Source organism: Triturus cristatus, chromosome 12, assembly GCF_964204655.1.
Source record: "Triturus cristatus chromosome 12, aTriCri1.1, whole genome shotgun sequence".
In the NCBI taxonomy this organism is placed as follows: domain Eukaryota; kingdom Metazoa; phylum Chordata; class Amphibia; order Caudata; family Salamandridae; genus Triturus; species Triturus cristatus.
The window spans coordinates 731,436,414-731,458,136 of NC_140595.1; the positions used below are offsets into that span (position 1 = coordinate 731,436,414).

The 21,723-nt window shown below is 44.6% G+C and overlaps 1 protein-coding gene across 1 annotated transcript in view; it reads left to right on the forward strand.

The window, feature by feature from the left end:
* Positions 1–7,885: 7,885 nt before the first annotated feature.
* Positions 7,886–21,723, forward strand: part of COPS6 (COP9 signalosome subunit 6) — a 105,918-nt gene continuing 92,080 nt past the window's right edge. The window contains exon 1 of the mRNA XM_085638510.1: positions 7,886–8,024. Coding sequence (XP_085494636.1) covers positions 7,943–8,024 — 82 coding nt within the window. The 5' untranslated portion in view covers positions 7,886–7,942. The remainder of the gene's footprint in view (positions 8,025–21,723) is intronic.

Consider the following 21,723-nt stretch of genomic DNA (forward strand, 5'->3'; position numbering starts at 1 on the left):
TGTCGGGCACGTGTCCGTCTAGTATACGGTCCTCGAGAGGCGAAGCAACAGGGACCGTGGTCCCCTCCCCAAAGACAGAGAGTAGGGCGTGCCGAACCTGGGCATAGCGGAAGAACTCCCTTTCACTAAGCTTGTACTCGCTCTGAAGCGCCGCGAAGGATTTAACCGCGCCTTTAACCCATAGGTCCCCCACTCTGCTAATGCCGATCGTATCCCAGTGCTCAAAGCCTTTCGTTGTCCAGAGGCTTCCCAAGCGCTCTGAGGCGAACAAAGGAGTAGCACACGTTAAACGCTCACTCCAGCCCACAGCTACATTCGCCGCCTTCCACACACGTACCGCAATCCTAGTAGGGCCCGTGAGGGTCCTCCCGGCAGATCGGGAGTAAAGCGCTCTGTTATAGTTACCGCCGGGAAGCAGGAATTTATCCATCTCCTATGCCGGGTTCGAACCAGGAGCGTACGTAGCATGGTTAATGGCAGACAGCTGGGAGGCCCAATAGTACCTTCTAATGTCAGGAAGCGCGATGCCCCCGTCATACCAGGGAAGAGTCAGCTTTGCCAAAGCGATACGCGCCCGACCGTCCCAAACCAGTCTCCTCTGCAAACTCTCCACTTCCCTAAAGTAGGCCGCCGGAATGACATCGAAGGAGTTCTGGAGTGCGTAAAGAAATCTGGGGAGGGACATCATTTTAAACAGTGCTGCGCGACCAAGTGGAGACAAGGGCAACTTACACCACCGAGCCGTATCCACCCTCAAACGCCGGAGGGGAGACAGGAGATTCTGCTCGTAGCGGACCGCCGGATCCAACGAAACGTACACCCCCAAGTATTTAAAGCCGGATTGAGATGTTTGAATCGGAAGCCGAGGCGGTAAGAGAGGAAGGCCACCGGAGATAGGATACACGCAAGATTTGGACCAGTTAATTATCAACCCCGAATTCCTCCCGAAGGAAGTAAGGACATCAAAAAGCACATTGAGCGACTTCCGCTGCGAGGTGAGGTACAAAAGAATGTCGTCCACGTACAACGAGACCCGATCCTCGAAGCCCGGGGCCCACCAGATCCCTCTGATCGAGGGCGCCCAGCGGAGCCAGGCAGCGAGCGGTTCCAAGGCGAGAGCAAAGAGCAGAGGGGACAACGGACACCCCTGCCTAGTACCCCTCCCGAGAGCGAAGAGCCGAGAAACCCGCCCATTGACAACAACCTGAGACATTGGTCCAGCATAGAGGAGCTTAACCCAACTAATAAATCCCTCCCCAAAGCCAAACTTCGCCAAGACGGCCCAAAGGAATGGCCACTCGATGGTATCAAAGGCCATCGTGGCGTCTAAGGAAACCAATATGGCCGGTTCAGAGAGGTACTCCGCCCTAGCGAGGACGCCGTGTAGACGCCGCAAGTTGAGAGCGGTATTCCGATGAGGGATAAAGCCGCATTGATCCGGATGTATCAAATCACATATAACTCTCAGCAAGCGATTAGCGAGGACCTTGGCGAGGATTTTCGGTTCGGCATTTAGTAGGGAAATAGGCCTATATGAGGCACAACGGTCTCGTGGCTTACCGTCCTTGGGAATCACAACTATAGTAGCCAGACGCTGGTCGTCGGGGAGGGAACCCCGCTCGAGCGACTCCAGAAACATACGACGGAGGAAGGGCGCGATTTTATCCGGGCGTAGTTTATACAGTTCAATCGGCAGTCCGTTGGGGCCCATAGCCTTGCCCGAGCGAAGGGAACGAATCGCGGTAGCAATCTCGTCGACAGACAGTGAGGCCTCCATCTGCTCACGGTCCTCGACGGATAAGCCGGGCAAGGCAATATCCCGCAGCAAGAGACGAGAGTCATCCTCATCTCTATCAGACACCGGGGAGTACACCGCCCGGAGGTGGTCAGCAAAACACTCCACAATCTCAACAGGGTCAGTCACACACACTCCATCCAAACTCCGAAGCTCCGGGACCACACGATTCACTCTCTCCTTCTTATCCAACCAAGCAATCAGTTTACCCGCCTTGTCCCCGGCATCATACAACCTACCCTGCTGCTCCTTATACATGGTCTTGGCAGCGTCCATAACAAGAGACCTATATTCAAACTGCTTCAAGCTGAGGGCATGAAGCCCATCCTGAGTGACACCCGTCTCCAAAGCTGCCTCCAGCCCCGATATTTCAGTCTCCAGCTTCACCACCGCCTCATTCTTGACCTTCTTAGCCTCCACTATCTGGGATAGGGCATGCTCGCGGTATTGTCTTTGTTTAAACTATATATTAATTACATTGCCTTAATCCTACTGTGCATTTAATTATAAAACCCTCTTGCACCGTTCGGGAGCCATATTCAATGATCCCGCCCAGCAAAGCTTTTGCTTTTTCTAAAACAAACTTCAAAAGCATGAATTTATTTTTGAACAAGAACAAACTGTCACTGGCACACTCACTGGGAGTTTTCTCCAAGTGTGAGTAGGTTGTCTATTTGTTTCCTGTTGGGGACTGCCAGACTTTTCCGTGCTGTCCAATACAGAAAACAATATGTCAGACCACCCGCCATAAATAGGATGGTCTGAGGTGCTCATAGTCAGTCGGGCTGTTGATTAAATGCTTTCACTCTACATAGGGAGGGGAAACTGAGTTTGGTTGACAGGTACCCCACCACATTCGTGTCAGAGTACCCTGTTCAACAAACTCCAAATAAAACCCTTAGTTTTTAATGCCTCACTTCTTTAATTAGTTTGTGTTTGTATATGATTGGGTCCATGGATATCAGCTCACCTGAATCAGGTAGGAGACTGACGATTTTTTAATAAAAAGTGTTTTTATTTTACCTTTCTCCTGCCTAAAATTGCCTCAATTGAAAAAGCAAGTTAATGGGGGGGAAAATCACTATATATTTGTTTTATTATCCCGTTTGTTTTCAACTGTTGGTGAGTACAGGGGCTATTATTTTGGATCATGGTGACAAATGGGGTTATGGTTTGACAAATACAGAATGACCATAACAAGACACAGATGAACTCAAGTCAGTCCTCAAGTCTTTGTGCGATGAAGGTGTCATTGCTCCTTGCAACTCCTCTGAATGTGTCTCCCCCATCGTTATTGTCCGTAAACAATCTGGAGAGGTCAGATTATGTGTGGACTTGCGCACCTTGAATAAAAACACCTTGATTGATAGACACCCCCTTCCCAAAATTCACGAACTTTGGCCAACTTAGGGGGGGGGCAAAAAAAATGTCAATCATTGACCTGCGGTCAGCTTACCACCAGATACCTTTAACTGAAGATTCTCACGAGTTCACCACTTTCGTTACACCATTTGGCGTTTACAAATACCTCAGACTTCCCTTTGGCCTGGCCTCCGCGGCCAGTGTTTTTCAGAAGATTAGGGATAATCTTTTTCGAAACATGATGGGGGTCCAGGCTTACCAAGACGGTATTTTGTTTTTTTCTGACGATTGGAAAACACACTTGGCTAACTTGTTTTCTGTTTTGACTAAGTTAGATAAGGCAAGAATGACAATCAGGGCTGACAAATGTAAATTTGCCACACAGCAATTGGATTACATGGGTCATACTTTGTCTCCAGAAGGAATTAAGCCTAAGGTGTCACTCATCAAAGCTATCAGCCACGCTACCCCTCCCAAAGACAAAGACTCACTTCGATCGTTTTTGGGCCAAGCAAAATACTACGCCCGTTTTGTTAAAGGATATGCACAAACTGTTGAGCCATTGCGTGCCCTTCTACGGAAAGGCTCAAAGTTTGATTGGTCTGAAGAAGTCTCTTCTTCATTTGATCGAGTTAAAAAACTCATTGTCGAAGCTCCTGCCCTACATCCCTTCCATGACTCTTCAAAGTGTTTTATAATGGTGGACGCCAGTCTCACGGGATTGGGGGCGGTCCTTGGCCAATGGGTCTCAGGAAAAGAACACACCATAGCTTTCTCTTCAAGAATGCTTAAACCATCTGAGACCCATTACAGCACCATTGAACGCGAGGCCCTTGCATGTGTTTGGGCCATCGAAACATTTTAAAATTACATTTGGGGGCGTGAGTTTGAACTGTTTACAGACCACGAGCCCCTTACGCAGTTACTCAATGGTAATGGGCTTGGTAAAGCCTCAGCCAGACTTGTTAGACTCCTTTCAAAGTTACAAGAGTTCCACTTCTCCATTAAACATATTTCTGGAGGGAGAAACCTCATGGCGGATTGTCTTTCACGTATGGCTTTCACGATCCTTCAGAAGTTGAGGATTTAGAAGATACAGAATGCGTGTATGCTGCTATAGATGCTGTTAAATTATGTCCCAGCATTACTGAACAATCCTGGCTGGAAGCTCATAACAAGGATGAAAACCTCAAACTTGTCTCTGATTATATTATTAAGGGTTGGCCAGAAAATAGGAAACTTTCCAATGAGTTGAAAACCTTCGCCATGGTAGCATCTGAATCATCCCTAGTTAATGGCATGGTCATGAGACATGATTCTTTTGTTCCCCCTGCCAGTCTCAGAAATGACATCATTAAATTTGCACACCAAGGACATGTAGGAATTTCAAAGACCTCACAACTCATTAAGTTGTACTATTGGTGGCCATCCCTAGAATCTCAGGTCAAGTTTTATGTTGATGCATGCCCTGAATGTCTTTTATCTGATAAAAAATGGAAGGTTACGAACACACCTTTACATCCTGTGCCTTTTCCCATTAAACCTTGGAACAAAGTTGGTTTAGACTTTGCTGGACTTTATGATCTCTTGCCACATGACCTTAAATATCTTATTTTGTTGACTGATTATCACTCCAAATGGGTTTTTACCATATGTTCTGTGACTCTGCTAATTCCACCAATGCCATTAAAGTTTTGAAGAAGATATTTTCGGTGGAAGGCTCACCCTCTGTTATAGTCACAGACACTGGCACGCATTTTATTTCCCAAAAGTTCAGATCATTTTTATGTGAATGTGATGTCAAACATTATAAAGTCGCTCTGTTCTCACCAACCTCAAACGGTTTGGTTGAAAGGGCAAACAGGTTAGTCAAGGATGCTATTCAAACAGCTCTCTCCTCTCATCAAGATGTACAAGATTTTCTCGAAGCCAAGCTGTGGTCTTATGATATTTCTCCTCATTGCACCACAGGTGTTTCCTCATTTTCTCTTTTAAGGGGTAGGACTGCTCACACTAGTTTGTGTCCACATTGGTTATTTAATAAGAACAACAAGAGCATTCATGGCAATCAAGACTTGGCATCTAGAGTTTTACAAAAACAAAATCTCATGAAGTCTATGCATGATTCTGCATAAAAAGTTCAACACACTAGAATTGAGAGTAGGTGATTGGGTCCTCATTAAAAATCCCAAAAAAGTATCAAAGGGTTTATCCAAATTCTCCCTGCCGGTGCAAGTCACCGGTGTCAGCAGAGGTTCAGCTTTACTTTGAAATAAGGGATGGTGGAACCAGAGATAGCTGGTACACCTTTTGGAGTCACATGCTGGTTCCTTACTCAAATTAACCAAACAGGAAGTGGAGCATTCTGATTGGTCTGATTGGTTACACCATCCAGCATTTGATGTTGAAAGTCCCTCCACCTATCGGTACCTCATGGTACATTCCAGCCCGGTATGTGCATCTGCCCCCGGCCCTGTGTTGACATCTGAAGTTGAAAGTCCCTCCACCTCTCGGTGTCCCAATGTACATTCCAGCCTGGTTGGTGCATCTGCCTCTGGCTCTGTTGTGGTCACTGCTGACACCTATTCCTTACCACCGGAATTGGGAGTTTGTTGTAGAAAATTACCTGTCAAGTTGAATGACTATGTTTTGTCTTGATTTTGTATTTTATGACAATGCTGTCTATTCATTTTCTTTAATTGCCATTGCATCATCCTTTCTTAAGGTTCTTGGTTTTATGTTTTTGCCTTTCCACTTTGTTCCTTGTGGAGAGGGAGAAGTAGTAGTGTGTAGCTACTGCGGGCACCGGGCATCCTCGTGCCGGCACCCCGGCTCGAGGATGCCTCGCTCTTGTGATGTTTTATTTTAAAATGATTCCACGTTCGGGCACTGCACGGCGTGTTCCAGGGTTCTGACAACGTTAATCAGTTGTCGGTGATAGAGCGCCACGTTATTCAGAAAATTGTAGGGGTGCATCATATTCACTGTTAGTCCGCACCCACATATTAATCAAAATTGTATTAAGATGTGACTTAGAAATGTATTATTCAAATCTGCTTATAATAGTATGATCAGATATGTAATCATGCCTTTCGTGAAGAGCAATGTCGTAGTTCACTGCAAATGCATTTAGTCAACTTATAATAATCAGTTTTCATGTAATATGATGTACTAAGTTTAAACGTGCACCATATTAAAGTCTGCACATGTAGTTTGCTTATTCATATATAAAGTGTAATGAGGTTAATGCTTGTAGTGTGATTTTAGAAGTGTGGGTTTAAACTGTGTAAAGGCCTGATCACATATATGTTTAAAGAGAAGGGCCTGTTCATTTCTTATGTTAGCTAAATATTGTAGGCTGAAAATGATTTCCCTTGGTAAGGCTTTGGGGTTTCAGGACGATAGAAAATCTCGGAGAAGTGGAAAGTTTCTCGTTCTCATGTTTCTGTTGCAGGTGCAAGGACACTTAGCTCGTTAGAGAGACTAGGCCTTTGTTTTAGGAGTTAGGATGGTACGAGAAGCCAATATGGGAGTATACCGGAATGTAGGGATGATACTTTCGGCAGAGAAGGTGCCTGGGACCCAAGGTCAAACTAACCGTCGTTGGATGGGATACAAGTTTCACTGGAAAATTACTGGAAGAAGACCTGGCTGAAGAGGTGTGCCGGAGGGCGTGTTCTATGTTTTTGGGATTTTGTATTAGGGACAGTGCCCCGAGTGTTGAGGAGTTGAGGCTTAGATGGAAAGCTAGAAGGAGCATCTTAGAGCGAGCTCTGACTAAGTGAGTGCACTTCTAAGGAAGTCTTCACTTCTGGCACCTTTTACTCTCTTGCCTGGGAGGGAAAATGCTAAGTAGGGATGTCACCGCAGAGAGAGAGTAGGGATAGACTAACTGATTTTCCTTTAGGCTAATGACTTCTAATGTAGAGACTGGAGTAATTATCGCATTTCTGATGTTATTGGAATTGATTATTCTTCTTATTCTGAGTCGGGTGAGACTGCTGCATAGAATCTCATTTGTATTAGTGCCCATTTATTTTCTTCACCTTGTATTGAGGTGTTTGTATGTGCAGTTATTCTTGGTTGTAATAAATTCCTAACATTTTAGATTTGGAGTCAGTGGTCCTTTCAAAGAATAAATTCAATTATTGATTATGTGTTAAAGTTTGACTTCCTCCCCTCTACACTGTTTAGCAGATAAAAAGATCCTGGCGACCTGAGAGGATTCTTGGTGATGGTAAGGTAGATAAGAATCCGGCGTCATCATCGGCAATCCTGGTGCGCGGCGGGGGTGTCTGGTTGTGGGTGCTGTTTTCCTGGAAATAAAGAACAGCTTTCTTACCTGCAAAAGCTCTTGATTCTCATTACTACACCCGCCCCCTTCCAGTTATACAATAATGTAATACTGACGTGACTAAAATGTACAAGTATTCTGTATTTTATTTACTATGACATATAATCTCTGTATCATGTACTGAAATAAAGAAAGGCACTGGTCACTGGTCCCCGGTTGTGTGGTTTGCAGCTTGAAGTGATTTGCATTCCATTGAGTGGATTATTAAAATCAAGTGCTTAGCCTTAGCCTAAGCTTCATAACCGAGTGAACGTTACTTTACTTATGCATCAACGCTGCTGCCTGTCTCTCAAATGGCCGCCACCTGTTTGCCCATGCGCAGTAGGAATGCCTGACCTGTCATGAGGAAATGGTAGCGACATTATTGAATATGACGCTCCCTTGCCGCAGTTCATCTTCCGTCGCTCGCGTACGCGTCATAGCACAGAAAGATGGCGGCGGTGGCGGGTGCAGCTGATGCCGCTGCGGGAGCGACTGCTAACGGTGGCGGTGGGATGGAGGTGGACGCCGCAGGTATTCGACCGGGGGACTGGGCGGTAGTTAAACGCTAAATTGTAATATCTTTGAGAAATAAGTGAGATCCACGGTGAGTTTGCCATAGCTTGCTGTTACATAGCGAAGGCAGTATAACTATCTTCAAAAAATATCACCTAAACAAGCCACGCCCGCACAAGGAGATTGCATGTTCGAAGGCATGACTGAGTGCAGAAACTACTCGCCTTGTGTCATGAAAAATTCGTTCGTTTTCTTCTGTCATACTGGGGTTTTAAGTTGGGTCTCTGAAAAGGTCATGGCTTAGGAAGCATAACTAGAAAACCTTTTCAATAGGTTTAGCCTATATAATTAAGGGTGTGGCTTAAGACATGTAAACTAAATTTTTGCTCACGTATATCTACTACCATACCGGTATTTTGGTGTGAGCTTGCATCAATTACATGCCACAAAGTAACTAACATGCACATAAAACAAGCCAAACCTATTGTGTTTCCTAGTGCTTGTTACCTGTTTCGGATAAACGAGTAACAACAAAGGGCTTGGAACGAGTAATTAGAATTGAAAGTGTCTCGATTTTAAAAATGTGAGGTAAGCATTGTGGTTTGTGGAAGTGGTTGTAGTCTTCAGAGTGTCTCAAACACTCGTGTTATTCCGTTTACACTACTTTACTCTGTAGTCACTCTGACACACACATACTGTCTTCTCCCCACACCCCTCTGGAACCCTTCATCTGCATATTGGATTCCTCATCTCTTTCCTCTTCAACACCCTCTTTTAAATCTTCCCTACATGTACTTCATTGCATCTCCTTCACTTCCCCCACCCCCCTACTCACACAGTACACCCACTTATTTGCAGGCACTGCTTTTTTCTTTTACTCTGTCCATATTTAGATAGTTTTGTACCTCCTTAATACACGTTTGCATAGAATTATAATTGGCACAATGAACGTTGCTCTGCGCAGTATGTAGCGAGACCAACGTTTGGTTGAGCGTGGATTCTGAACACCTATATGACCCATTGACCTTCACTCCCTTCAGCATCAACTGTGCCCTACCGGGCCCACCCGATTCCCACCCTGAGCTCACTCAGACACCAAGAGGATACTCAGTTCACATAAAGCACTGTTTCACAAGGTTAGGGATCCCAGGTGGGAACCCTAGGAGGGTAGAGGGGTCCTCAAAGAAGAGGATGGAAGGGATTGTCCTCCGTGTCATATACTCAAAAAACCAAATGGTATCCCCTCTGGAGCCAAAATAGTTCCTATAGAAGAGGTGAAGAGACTGGGATGAACCGTACACCAAGTGATAGCTGACCCACTATTGTGGGTAGGAAGGGAAAGAGACCCTCACTCTAATAGCGACAAGCTTTATCATCGGGTTCAACCCAACTCCTAAAGGTCGGGGTGGGCTCAACCATGTTTCAGGGAGCACTTATGAAGACTAGGTGTATGGGTGTGTAACTTTAAAGATAAAATTCCTCTCCCACTTCAAAAGTAACGTTTATTCGTGGGGTGGGAGGGAAGGTTAAAAACAAATGTAGGGCTAGACGATGTAATGGTCCTAAGACCCTAGAACATCAACATGGTTCAGCCCTTCCTAATGGCCCATATGAGGTCCTGGGCTTTCGTCAGGGTGGGTAGTGATGAAGTCACTTCCCCCAAAGAAGTGACTGACGTGAGCATGCAATTTGCATGTGAAAGAAATTAAAGAAAGGCATGTACTTGCCGCTGCTCCTTAGAGGAACTACCCCAATTTAACTGCCCCTACCCCTTTTACACTGCCTAACACGTGCCTGGCCACTGAGGAACACATTGTTACAGCGTCCTGAAGTCTTGAAACGGGCTCACCAAGCGATCACTGACTAACTTGCTCTGGATGACATCGCTGAAATCTTGGTTGCCATGCTCTGGGAGGCCCTTAAGGCGGTCATCCCCTGAGAAATCATTGCCATTTTAGCAGCAGACAATAAAATGCTCAAGGAAAAGAGACCATTAATCCAGACATGTGAAAGAGCTAGAAGGCATACACCAACACACAGGATCGCCGAGTATTTGGCATCAGTTGCCAGCCGTACGCACACGGTTGGCAAGCATTGGCCTAGACAGGGCCAAGTATGCAACAGTTCGTCTGCGCCATGCTTTTAATGTAGGGGAAGATAAGGTTGGCCACCTCTTGGCTAACAAACTGCGCATCCAGCTGGAAAACCTGGGAGTGCACTCACCCCAAGATGTGACAGGGACGCGAATCACAGATGACAATTCTATTGCTGACTTATTCAGAAACTTTTACGCAGAGTTATATACTAGCCAATAGTTAGAGCCCACAGATAGCGCTTCATATCTTGGCGAAGCCCACACGTCACTGCTATCCCCAGACCAAGAAGATTCTCTAGAACACGAAATTTGGATGGAGGAGGTAATTTCAGCGATTTACTGACAAAAAGACCTCGAAATCCCCGGGCTGGGCGGATTCTCATCTGTCTTTTTATAAAAACGTTTTAGCATGCACTCGCTCCTAACTTAACTCTGTTATACAACTCCTTCTGTGCCCCAGGGGCCACCCCCCCTTCAATGCTGACAGCTTTGGTGGCAGTTATTCCCGTGGCAGTTATTCCCAAGACCAGCAAAGACAGATAACCGTGCCCAATATCTCTCACAAATGTGGACCCCAAGCTGTTCACTAGCATCTTAGCAGCTAGACTGGGCTCGCACATACCATCTATTGTACGCCCAGATGAGCGGGCTTTATTCCCCTACGCCAGATTAGTGACAACAGTAAGCGCGTCTTGCACATCATAGAAAAGGCCTCGCGCACGTCGGATGAGTTTGCTTTTTGCAATTGACGCAGAAAAGGCCTTTGACAAGATTCATTGGCATTTTTTTAAACAAGCTCTGGTCCATTTGTGGAATAGCGGGGTGTTCAATTGATACCAGTTCCCCCTCCGCGTCTGTCAGGGTAAACGGCTGTGTGTCTGCTCCCTTCTCCATTAGAAGGGGTGCCTACTGTCACCCCTGCTGTTGGTTCTTTATATGGAGCCCTTGGCTCAGAAAGTTAAAGATAACCACTGGATTACCGGAACCATATTTGGTGGGGGGGGGCCTCACACATGATTAGTCTTTACGCCGATTACGTGCTGATGACCCTAGACAAACCGACCGAGGCACTGCCAACTTTCTTGTCCGAGCTGGAGGCGTTTGGCCTCGACCTTCCGAGTCAATGTTGCTAAATCCCTGGGCCTGAACTTATCCCTATCCCCGAGCTGGAAGCACAACTCTCAGCACAATATCCCATCCAATGGATCGATACTGCAGTCCCCTACTTTGGAATCCGGCTGGCTTCCTCTATACAAACAACCTCCTCAATTAATTACAAGTGCCTACATAAGCACATCAAACTTGAGCTCATTTGGATACGTCACCCAATATCTTGCAGAAATTCCACCCCTCTGGCAGAAAATCACGAGCCTCTCCGATTGCTGTGATAAGGTATTTTTAATACGGCAGAGAAAAAGTAACTTGTTTCGACCACACCAGAGGTCTTTGTCACATGACCAACTAATTCAGTTGAATCCTTTTGAAGCAACTTACGCGCCACACACAACACGACAACAATAGACATAGTGAAAATATGTACATGTGAAAATACTTTATTGGTTGAAAACAAAACAATTTCAATAAATTGCATAAACTGTTACAAACTTCCCAGAATCTCAGTATAGTACTTGCATCGATCATGTGTCAATGCAACATGTCAATCAATGGTACAATCCAACTAGTTTCAAAGTAGGCTAATGGTTATTCCTATGTGATCAGCTGTAATCTTACTGCTACTAAATCTGTGTTACTGAAATCTGTGTAACATATTATTTGTGACATAATTTAAGTATTCGTTACTCCTAACAACAATTCAGTGTGATAGTGTTCATTCATATATATGTTAATAGCATAACATTTGCTTAATACTTGGCCTCTTGGCACTTTTTGTGGTGTGTGCAACTGGGTTTATTAATTGGGTGGGGAGGGGTCGCCATAGAGAGTGTGGGGTGCAGGCTGAATATCTGGACAGAGTGGCTTTAAGTTCCCTGCTCTCTGTGGTCTCGTTCACCCTTGTCTCTGAAGGCAGCTTATTACTTTTCTACTAGATTTCGCTTCTGATGGTCACAATCCACAGCTTTTTTTGTTCAAGTAATTTCTGTCCTCCGACTGTCCTGGTCCGAGTCTCCTTGAGCCACTCTCTTAGAAATTACTTAGTTGTCTTGTTTCTTCTTGTCATAAATCCTTTTCTCCGAGACTTACTGAGGTCATGTGAGATGAAAAATATGCCATTATCCTCTTGATGGGAAATTTCAAGATCAGCCGAACATGCTCAGCCATATCAAAAACAGCAGACTTTCTGCCTTCTCTCAACTTACCTGTAGCCGCAGAAGCCCACCCCTCGAGGGCAGATAGTGTTGCTATTAAACAGACAGCATACTTGGCACCTCAAACTTCACATTATTTTCTGCCTACCAGTCAACGAACTGGCCCGCTGCAGGCTCCTCCTGCTGCCCAGTGAAGTCTCCCAATCCCGTCTGCTAACATTTCAGCGGGTGTTTTCATGTGACAGGAGGGAAGCGAGACCTGACATTTCCAATGTGATACAGTGGCGGATGGTCCATTAGGGGCGCTGGGGCGGCGCCCTACAAACCCAATCCCGTCTGCTAACATTTCAGCGGGTGTTTTCATGTGACGGGAGGGAAGCGAGACCTGACATTTCCAATGTGATACAGTGGCGGATGGTCCATTAGGGGCGCTGGGGCGGCGCCCTACAAAAGAAACTGCTCACAGTTGCAGCAGCAGTTCGGCCAACAGGAATGTAAGCAGACGAATTGACAGCTTTTACAGTTCGTCTGTTTACATTTCCGGGCCGGCCTGTGCTTCAGGGGTGAAGTGCGCATGTGTCAAGGCACAGCGCACGCAGGCGATAGCAGGAGTCTACATGGACTGTCTGCGCATGTGAGAGAGGAGCAAAGCCCCTCACTCACATTAACAAAGCATTAGGCATGCTGCGCATGCCTACTGTAGTGCAGGAGTCTGGAGATAGGCTCCTGCTCGGGCGGTGACGTGTTTTTCGTCAAGTCACCCCATGCCCTATCAAATGCTAGCCGCCCGGCCCCCCGTCGCATCCAGTCTCCCGATTTGGCAGTTGGTATTTCCTGTTGAGCGGCAAAAGAAAGAGCTGGGAGAAGTTTGTTCCACGGTCCACCACGTTGCAGAGGGGACGTGATGCAACTTGGGACTGGACTCACTGGAGGAGGAGGAGATGCCTGGTAAGTTTTATCATTAAATTAAACCCCCGCCCCCCGCCCCCAGTCATGCCCGCCACCCGCAATTGTTGTGTGGTGCTCGATGTGTATGGTGTTGGCACGCTTGAGGCCGGCACCGTAAATACATTCATTATTATTTCCCAAGCGAGAGACACTCATTTTAACGACTTCGCGCGGATGAAAGGCTGTGACTGCTTGCGTGGATTCCTCTCTGAAATTCACAGGTTTGCTGAAAGGTCGCTTCAGCAGGCACAACAGCCTCGACAAATCTCACAGGGGTGGCATGGTAGCTTTACACAGAGATGTCTGCAGCGGGGCACCAACCTGCCGAGGTGTCTTAATAGACTTTATCACTTTTATCTGCCGGAAAAAGGACCCGGTGTATTGGAAAATAATGTGATGCCACTGTTGGCCCAGTGGGGAAGTCGGGGTTCGTTTTTTGTGCCAAAGCTTGGCAGAATGCCCGTGTGTAAACCCTGCCCCTCGGCGTGCTCCAATGGGAACAGAACAGCCTGTTTCAAATGGCACACACACACAGGAGTCAGCGTGGGGTCGGGCACACTGGGTAAAAAGTGATCTGCCTGAGATCACACGAAACGCCAGCTCTTTAATTATACACGCGGGTCTACACGCATCAGAATGCCAGGAGCCCGCCTCACGCAGCGCAGCGTTGATTCCGTAGAGACACAAAGTACTCTGCCAGCGATCACACACAGTGCCAGCTCTGATTATTAATGCAGAACTACACGTGCCACCAGCAGCCAGCCTTTGCCTTATAGAAGCGCTGATGTTGACTGTCTTTGATCCTAATAAACACAGGCTTTCAATAAGAGGAGGGCAACCATTTGTCTGTTGGTAATTTTTAAATGCTGATAAACTGAATTTTATGGGAATAGCTCAGTGGTTTACTGCGTCTGTCTCAGAGATACTTGTTACTTGTAGTTCAGAAGTTACTATCCTAACATAGGACAGTGACCAGTGAACTGTCATCAAAGAGCTGCCTACAAACTTCATTTTTTTGTGTTATGATATAGTTAGAACTTCTCCATTCTTTCATTATTCTACTAAAAAGAGTTTGTTCGGGCAAATATACATTTATATCAGTAAAGCCAACCACTGGAGTACTCTTTAAATCCTGAGTTTAGGGTTTTGCCAGATCAAACCCCCGTAAAATATATTGCCCACCAGTATGTATGACGTGATTTCTACACCTTGTTATCCTCATTTGTTTATGTGACATTCCGCGTAAACAGATTTGTCTCTGTATAATGTGTGCTGTTATGTAACGTACTGTGACACCCTACACTCGTATGAGTAGCGCTATACAAATAATGGAATGGATATGAGAGAGGGGCAACACAGAGATGAGGGGCACTAGTGGAGGGTGGCAGTGAGGGAATCTGAGGAGAAGGTCATGGATTGTGGGGGAGCTACGGAGAGATGAGGGGCACTGGTGGAGGGTGGTTGTTAAGTTATCTACAGAGAAAGAGGTCAGAAAGACTTTTGCACCAGCACTAAAGCCGGCCCTGTCATGGCCTTTCTGTTTTTGTTTATTTAATTAATAGTCAGGTGATTAGGACAACTGTGGAGCATACTTTAGCATGCATGCTAATAACATTTACTGCTATATTCAATGTTTCAAGTTTGAAGGTGACTTTACTATTGTTTTTTACTGGGAATAATGAAAGTGAATGATATGGGGCTGGGGCCCAAGGTCAGCTGTGAGATAAGGTGTAATGTAGAGGGGTGGTAGAAAAGTGGATAATCAAGCCTGTAACGGAGTGCACTGCAGAGTCGGGGGTCAGGTGGAGGTAGTAATGAAGAGGCTTTCTCCCTGAAGGCTCGCACAGAGGGAGCCCGAGTAGAGTAACTTGCTAGATACTCCCACCTTAGAAACCTCCTCTTCCCATCAAAGGGACATTACATGGAAGAAAAGCACTTTTTGAGAGTGATAACATTTAGAAAGAGACTGTATTGCATTATTAACCTTCCTGCTTCCTCATATTTGCTTGAAAATGCTACATTTATTCACAATCTTTTCAAAATTTTCTCGGGGGAGAACCCCCGAACCCCCCGTAGGTTGTTTAGGCTCGCTCACTCGCCTCAGTGCAGTACTGCGATAATTTTACGCCTCACCACTTTCAAATGTCACCAGCCGCCACTGGTCAGTACAAAGGTGCATGGTTCAGGACACTGGCCACCAGCAGATGGAGGCAGCTTTTGTAGAGACTGATATTGTAGGTCAGAGAGCATGAGTGATTTGTGCTTACCTTTGCTTCTTGCATTGTGTCCCTTCTCGAGATATCCCTCAGGTAGCCAAATGTGATGTGCAACTCTTTGCAAAGTCCAAAATAGATATACGCTTGTTTCTAACCAACATGTATGTATGTATATAGGCATGGGGGTGGGAGGTGTGTGTGTCTGTGCAGATGCTCAGTATGCATTATATTCTATTTTATTACCGTTGATTAATGTAGGGGCACACGTGCTAGGACTCGCGCAAGGCGATATTTCTAGTGAGTCATGGTGCCCCTCCCCCATATTATACTTTGCATGTATGGTATAAGGCATGACATTTTTTACACATGTCCTTGTTTTAACAAGATATTTAACTAAAACCAGGATGCAAGGGGTTGACAGTGCAATATGGTAAAATCACATTGACTAAGACTTGTTTCCTTGTAAATTGTTACATGCAATGTTACAATGTTGTAAATCTTGTTTTACTCATATTAGTTTTGCTGTAGTGTGGTAATCCATTCGAATTTGTCCTGCGCACTGTAGTAATAAATGTGACTGAGTTTTTATTAGTACAGTTGCTCTAAACGTCTTATTGGGCCACATTTCTTTTCACTGACCTGGATATAAAATACATGTTACTTGTTTTTCTGTTGCTTGTGGATTCTTCTATAGGAGAAATTAGTTGTGTTGGTGCAATATGGAGTGGTTACTATTAACCTGTCTACAATAAACAAAACCTTTTCTTTAAAAAGTTGAGAACAGTTTTGCAGCACCGTGATAATGTGAATTTAACAATTACAAATGTTTAGTCCTACACCAGGAAATGACATAGGGTTCTGCAAAGCTGAAAAGAAAATGGGAACATTTTGAATAAAAATGCAAATCTTAAATTCATATCGCAATAAAATACTTCTAGAACCTTCTAGACCCCAAGAGGGAAAGAAAACAGAGTGTGTACCTATGAGGAAGAGGTACACAAGTTCTACCGGTGAACCAGGGGCATTAGTTGGAAAGGAAAGAAAAACAGTTGCATCAGAAAAGGCAAGATAAAAAAAAAAAGAAGACTTCAAAATGTTCCTAAAAACTAAAAGGTTCGATATTGGGCTGATTCCATTAAGCATGATCATTACTGCTAAGGAGCGACTCTGTAAAAGACTTGGTTATAATATATATATTTTTATATTTTGATCTACCAGTTTAATGGTACTAAATATCTCCACCTAGGTAGGCTAGGTGGGTCTGCTGGTATTCAACCATGTGAAATTCAGGTCCATACAGGTATGTCAACTGATTTGTTATGTTGTCATAATAAAACTCATCTGTTACTCATTGGGTGTTCTGGTCCTAGCAATAGATCTGACTACTGATGCCAGTTATTTGGGTTTTGAAATACATGTTTTGTTCTGTCATTATGGAAGCTGAAACACACATAAGGTGATGGGAAGCTGCTTGCAAGCTTCCCGTCACCTTGCGATGAGAATCCATCTCATCCTAAGGTTAAATCTAACCAGTGGCAATCGCTCGGGTTAACACTCCACCCATCATTCCTTTGCTCACCCTACTACCTGAGTTTGGAACCAGCCGTAATTAAATCAGTCCTGACCTTGTTTCCCATGGCCTGAACTGCCCAGTCAGGTCCTACCGGAATACAAGCAACCCAAGACCCGTTTCACCCTAGTTATGGGCTCATCAGCCAGGGACAGCTTGGTTCCAGTGACACAGTGAGGATGGAACCCACATCTGGGCATATCCATGCCACTTGGGGTGGTACATGAACCGCACAAAAAGGTGGTGGGAGACTGCTTGCAATAAGTCTAACCAATGGCAATAGCTCAAAGTATCACTCCAACCAATGTGTACCAGCTGTGCAGCTGCACAGGTAGACAGACTGACAGATGACTACATAGGTAAGTGGGTAGACTGACTGGCAGTGTCAGGCGGGTAGACTGACTGGCAGTGTCAGGCGGGTGGACTAAGACTGACAGACGGGTGGACTGACCAACAGACTGGGAGGTAGACAAAGATAGAACAGAAAATTGGAATAGATGGCACATGTTCAGTTAGTAATATTATAGTTAAATGTCTATATTCTAGCACGGCAAGCAAGTGCACTGAAATCAGACTAGAAAGCCATACAAGTAGGACTAAATTGATTAAAAAAGGAGTCTTCTATTAAATGCATACCAACATGACACATGGGAGTGCAGTTATAAATGCACTTAATTGTGTGCATACGAAAGAGGACACCTTTTTATAACGAACAGTTTCAAATTGACTCAATCTGGTGGTATTCTATGAAATGGCAGTATTCAGTTAAACTAAGGCCATTCCAAACCGAATTTACATTTTCTGCAGGTAGTGTGGTCTGCATTGATAAAGTGCCAGATTAGTAAGGCAGATACTTTTAGCAGTATTCTTTTTCTTATATAAACGAGTGTAATTTTGTCAGGTATGATGAAATATGACCACATCTGGGAAACACAAATATAGGTGATAAATTCTGTATTTGTTACAGTTTAAGAAATGATTTGTTGGACGCTTCCCAAAGAAGGTAATTACGGTAGTCTAATCTGCCTGTGTTGCCAGTTTTCTGCATTTTTGTGAGGAAAATGGTGGTGGGAATCACTTTATTCAGGCATGTTTTAAAACTCTAATCAAGTATTGGCCAAGCCACTAGGTCTCGCCTTCTGGACCTATTGGCTTTGGCAAAGATGTTTAGTGATGCTGTGCCCCATGGGTACTCACAAACATTTTCCCTGGGTCCAAAAAGTATAATCTGTGGTGTGCCAAGGGCTCCATTGATGCCATCAGGGTGGGGCCATAGGGGAGGCCAGGGGACTGGTGGATATAAGATGGGCATAGGTGGAGCATAGCATATACATGGTGTGGACTAAGACATGGAGTGATTGCGAGGGTTTGATTCCATACTGTCCTCTAAGTAAATGTCACTTGTTTCTAGAACGGACACAGATTTGACAGTGCTCTGCTGTGTTTGCGTCGCTGTTCCACTACCACACCCTGAAGTAACTCTTGTCTGCTTGCTATTGCTATCTTTAGCAAGTCATGTGTGCAAAGCATAATGCAGTGCAGGTGCAGCCGACGCTTTTCACCCTGAATAGGGCTTCCTCGGGGCTGCAAAAATAAATACAGTCAAACAACAATAAATGACAAGACATACAGGTCAAAACACAAACATAAAATTTCCCAAACATGCCAAGATTCTTTTATACTTTTATAAGTAGAATAAATATCTCTACTCAATACTCTTGGACAAAGGCATTTACATATTCAATTATGTGCAGTATTTTCATAAAACGATGGTTCAAAATACAAAAGTATCTGTAAGCAACATGAGCTGGAAAGAGAAGAAAGATACCAACCACCAAGCAAGAATACAAAGAATTTCAGGGAAGAGCCACAACAAGAGACCCGTGTCAAGAAAAGAACCCAAAAGTCAAATCCACCTAATATAATCAAAAGCTTTTGGACAGATAATTTAAAATTCGAATAAATCATCAGACGCACACACTTGTGTATTGTACGCACCCACAAGTGTCTGTCATTAAGTCGAAACCACAACTCAAATTATTTACTCACTAATAATGTACTGTACTCTGGAATGTACGCAGATTGTTGAGAAGTCCGTGATCACTATAAAAGAACACACCCAATATCAATGATATGGCCTAACTCCATTAAAAGGCATGACAAACTTTTTTTGCGCGCGCATTTCAGCGTGAAAAAGACAGCGAAAGGTAGTGCTTATTTCCTCAAATTGATGTTAATTTCCAGATTGTAAAAATCAAATTCATTTCCTGATCCTTAAATAATGGAATAGAATTGTAATATTCATTTATAGAATAAGGTTTCATTTGCAGGCTCAATTTGACAATGTAGTATATGTCTAATTGTCCTTTTGGAAATATTCATTGGGAAATAACAGCTCGAGTTTGGCAGGTAAACCGACGTGATGTGATGTTTGACACGGAGTAATTTAATAAAGTTGATTGTGGTGAAGTTTAGCCAGACACGCTCACACTGGAGTATCAATGACAAAGTAGCAAAGTTGTTGTGGAGCGGCAAACTTCCGGGGCACGGACGTGAAACGAGTACGTAGTGAGATAGCAACGAATAATTGGCTTGAATAGCCATGTGATCAGCTGCGACTGCCTTTAGCCATCGTTCGAAATGTGCTCACTGTGCACTTTGCAATAGGATAACGAACGTAAGTAGATGCCTGAAATGTGTATATTAGATGTTAGTGGGAGCGTATACGGCTACTTTGTTGCATCTTTAGTAGCACTTAATTATACACGAGGTGGTTTCACGCGGTGCTCATACTGGTTTATGTGAGCGCGCGTGTAAACTTTGTTTTGTTCTAGCAAAGTATGGGCCTTTCATCACAACTTTTGATAACTATACGTGAGGAACCTATACGCGGTGCTCATACTAGACTATGTGAGCGTGCGTGTAAACTGGGTTCTGTTTTAGGAAAGCATGGGTCTTTATCATCCGGCAAAGACCGGAGATGTTTGTCTGTTGGTTATATCGAGGCCGTTTATGAGCCTGTGCATGTACTATTAGTGATGTTTTGTTTTATTTAACCTTATGGCGGTTTGCTTACAATATATAGCGGTTGTCCAAAAAAACGGACACTTAAGAAATATACTGTGTGATAGTAACAGTTTGCAGTGTATGATTTACGTGACATAAACCACGAGTTAAATATGAGCAGTGTTGCGTCATGTTGGTACTGTGTGATACTATCAGTTTGCAGTGCATGATTTACTTGACACAAACCGCGAGTTAAATATGGGTTATGTCATGTAACTCATATACTGCAAACTGTTACTATAACACAGTATATTTTTTAAGTGTCCATTTTTTTGGACAACCGCTATATATTGTAAGCAAACAATGATAATGCGCCCGTAATGGTGTATGCACTGCCTCCAGGGCAGCTGCGACCTCGCGCTGTTCTGGGGGCAGCGCATTCATGTGAAAACACGGAGCAGCTGCCCTGTTTTCACTGTGCAGGCGGCACCCACCTTCACTTTCAAAGGGGATGTCTGTTGGCCCTTTTGCCCCCTGCAGAGGGCTGCTCTCGGGGCGCACTGACAGTGCGCCACCTTTTAAATGGCGCACTGTTAGTGTGCCTTGTGAGGGCTTGTCTGACTCTGCGTCTGTAATATGGCGCGGGCGCAGAGTCAAATTAATTCCCTCATTTGCGTAGGGCAGTTTCCTAGGAAAATGAGGGAACACCCTCTGAAGGTGGCGCTGGCGCTTTAAATGCGCCAGAGCTATTGGTATTATAGAAAGGGATGCACAAGCATCTGCGCCCCCTTCTATAATGCCAACGTGCCCTGGGGGTGCGCCCCCAGAGCACCTCTGTAATACGGTCCATGTTGTCAACCACCTCCAGAATGGGCCTGCACCAGCTCCACATCCATAACAGAAACCCTACTGATCAGGTAGGGAGAATGAAATGATAAATGAGAAGGAAGGGAGTTAAAGCAATGTTTAATCGCCACAAAATTGTGTTTTGGCATATTTTTAAAGCTCCTGCTGTTCAGGCTCAACGTCTGAGGTCTCTGCCAAACATCTATTTTTCTTATAGTTTTTCTGTAAATGTGGCTACCAGGGTATTGCTATGTTTATCTGTTTGGTTTTCTGTTAGATGACTTTGGTTGCATTCACTTCTAATCTAATCCGTGTCATCTCACCAACGATAGTTTGAACAACCCTTTTTACTGTCTTAGCTAAAACAGTTCTATCTAGTACAAAAGAAAGGAACAAAAATGTATATTTGTAAGAACATTTGTGAAGGGAGAATTTCAATATGTTGCTAATGAAGAGACTTGCACCCAAGTGGAGTCAGAAACTGTACTCCTACAACAGAATGAAAAGGAACTTGAGCAGGCTGACAGAAAATGTTCTCACCCACTAACCAACTGCAAATTTCGACAAGTGAGATCTAGAATTTCCCATGATTTTGAGTGGAGACCATACCAAGTTGCTTTGCAGTTGAAAACTGTGCCAATATGGTTTTGTTATGACAGAGGTGCAACTCACACACAGTTACTCCAACCAATAGGATTTATCAGGTTGGATCTCTAGAAGCCTGTTACCAAATCTATAGCGATGAGAGGTTCTTGTTCGACAACTTGGT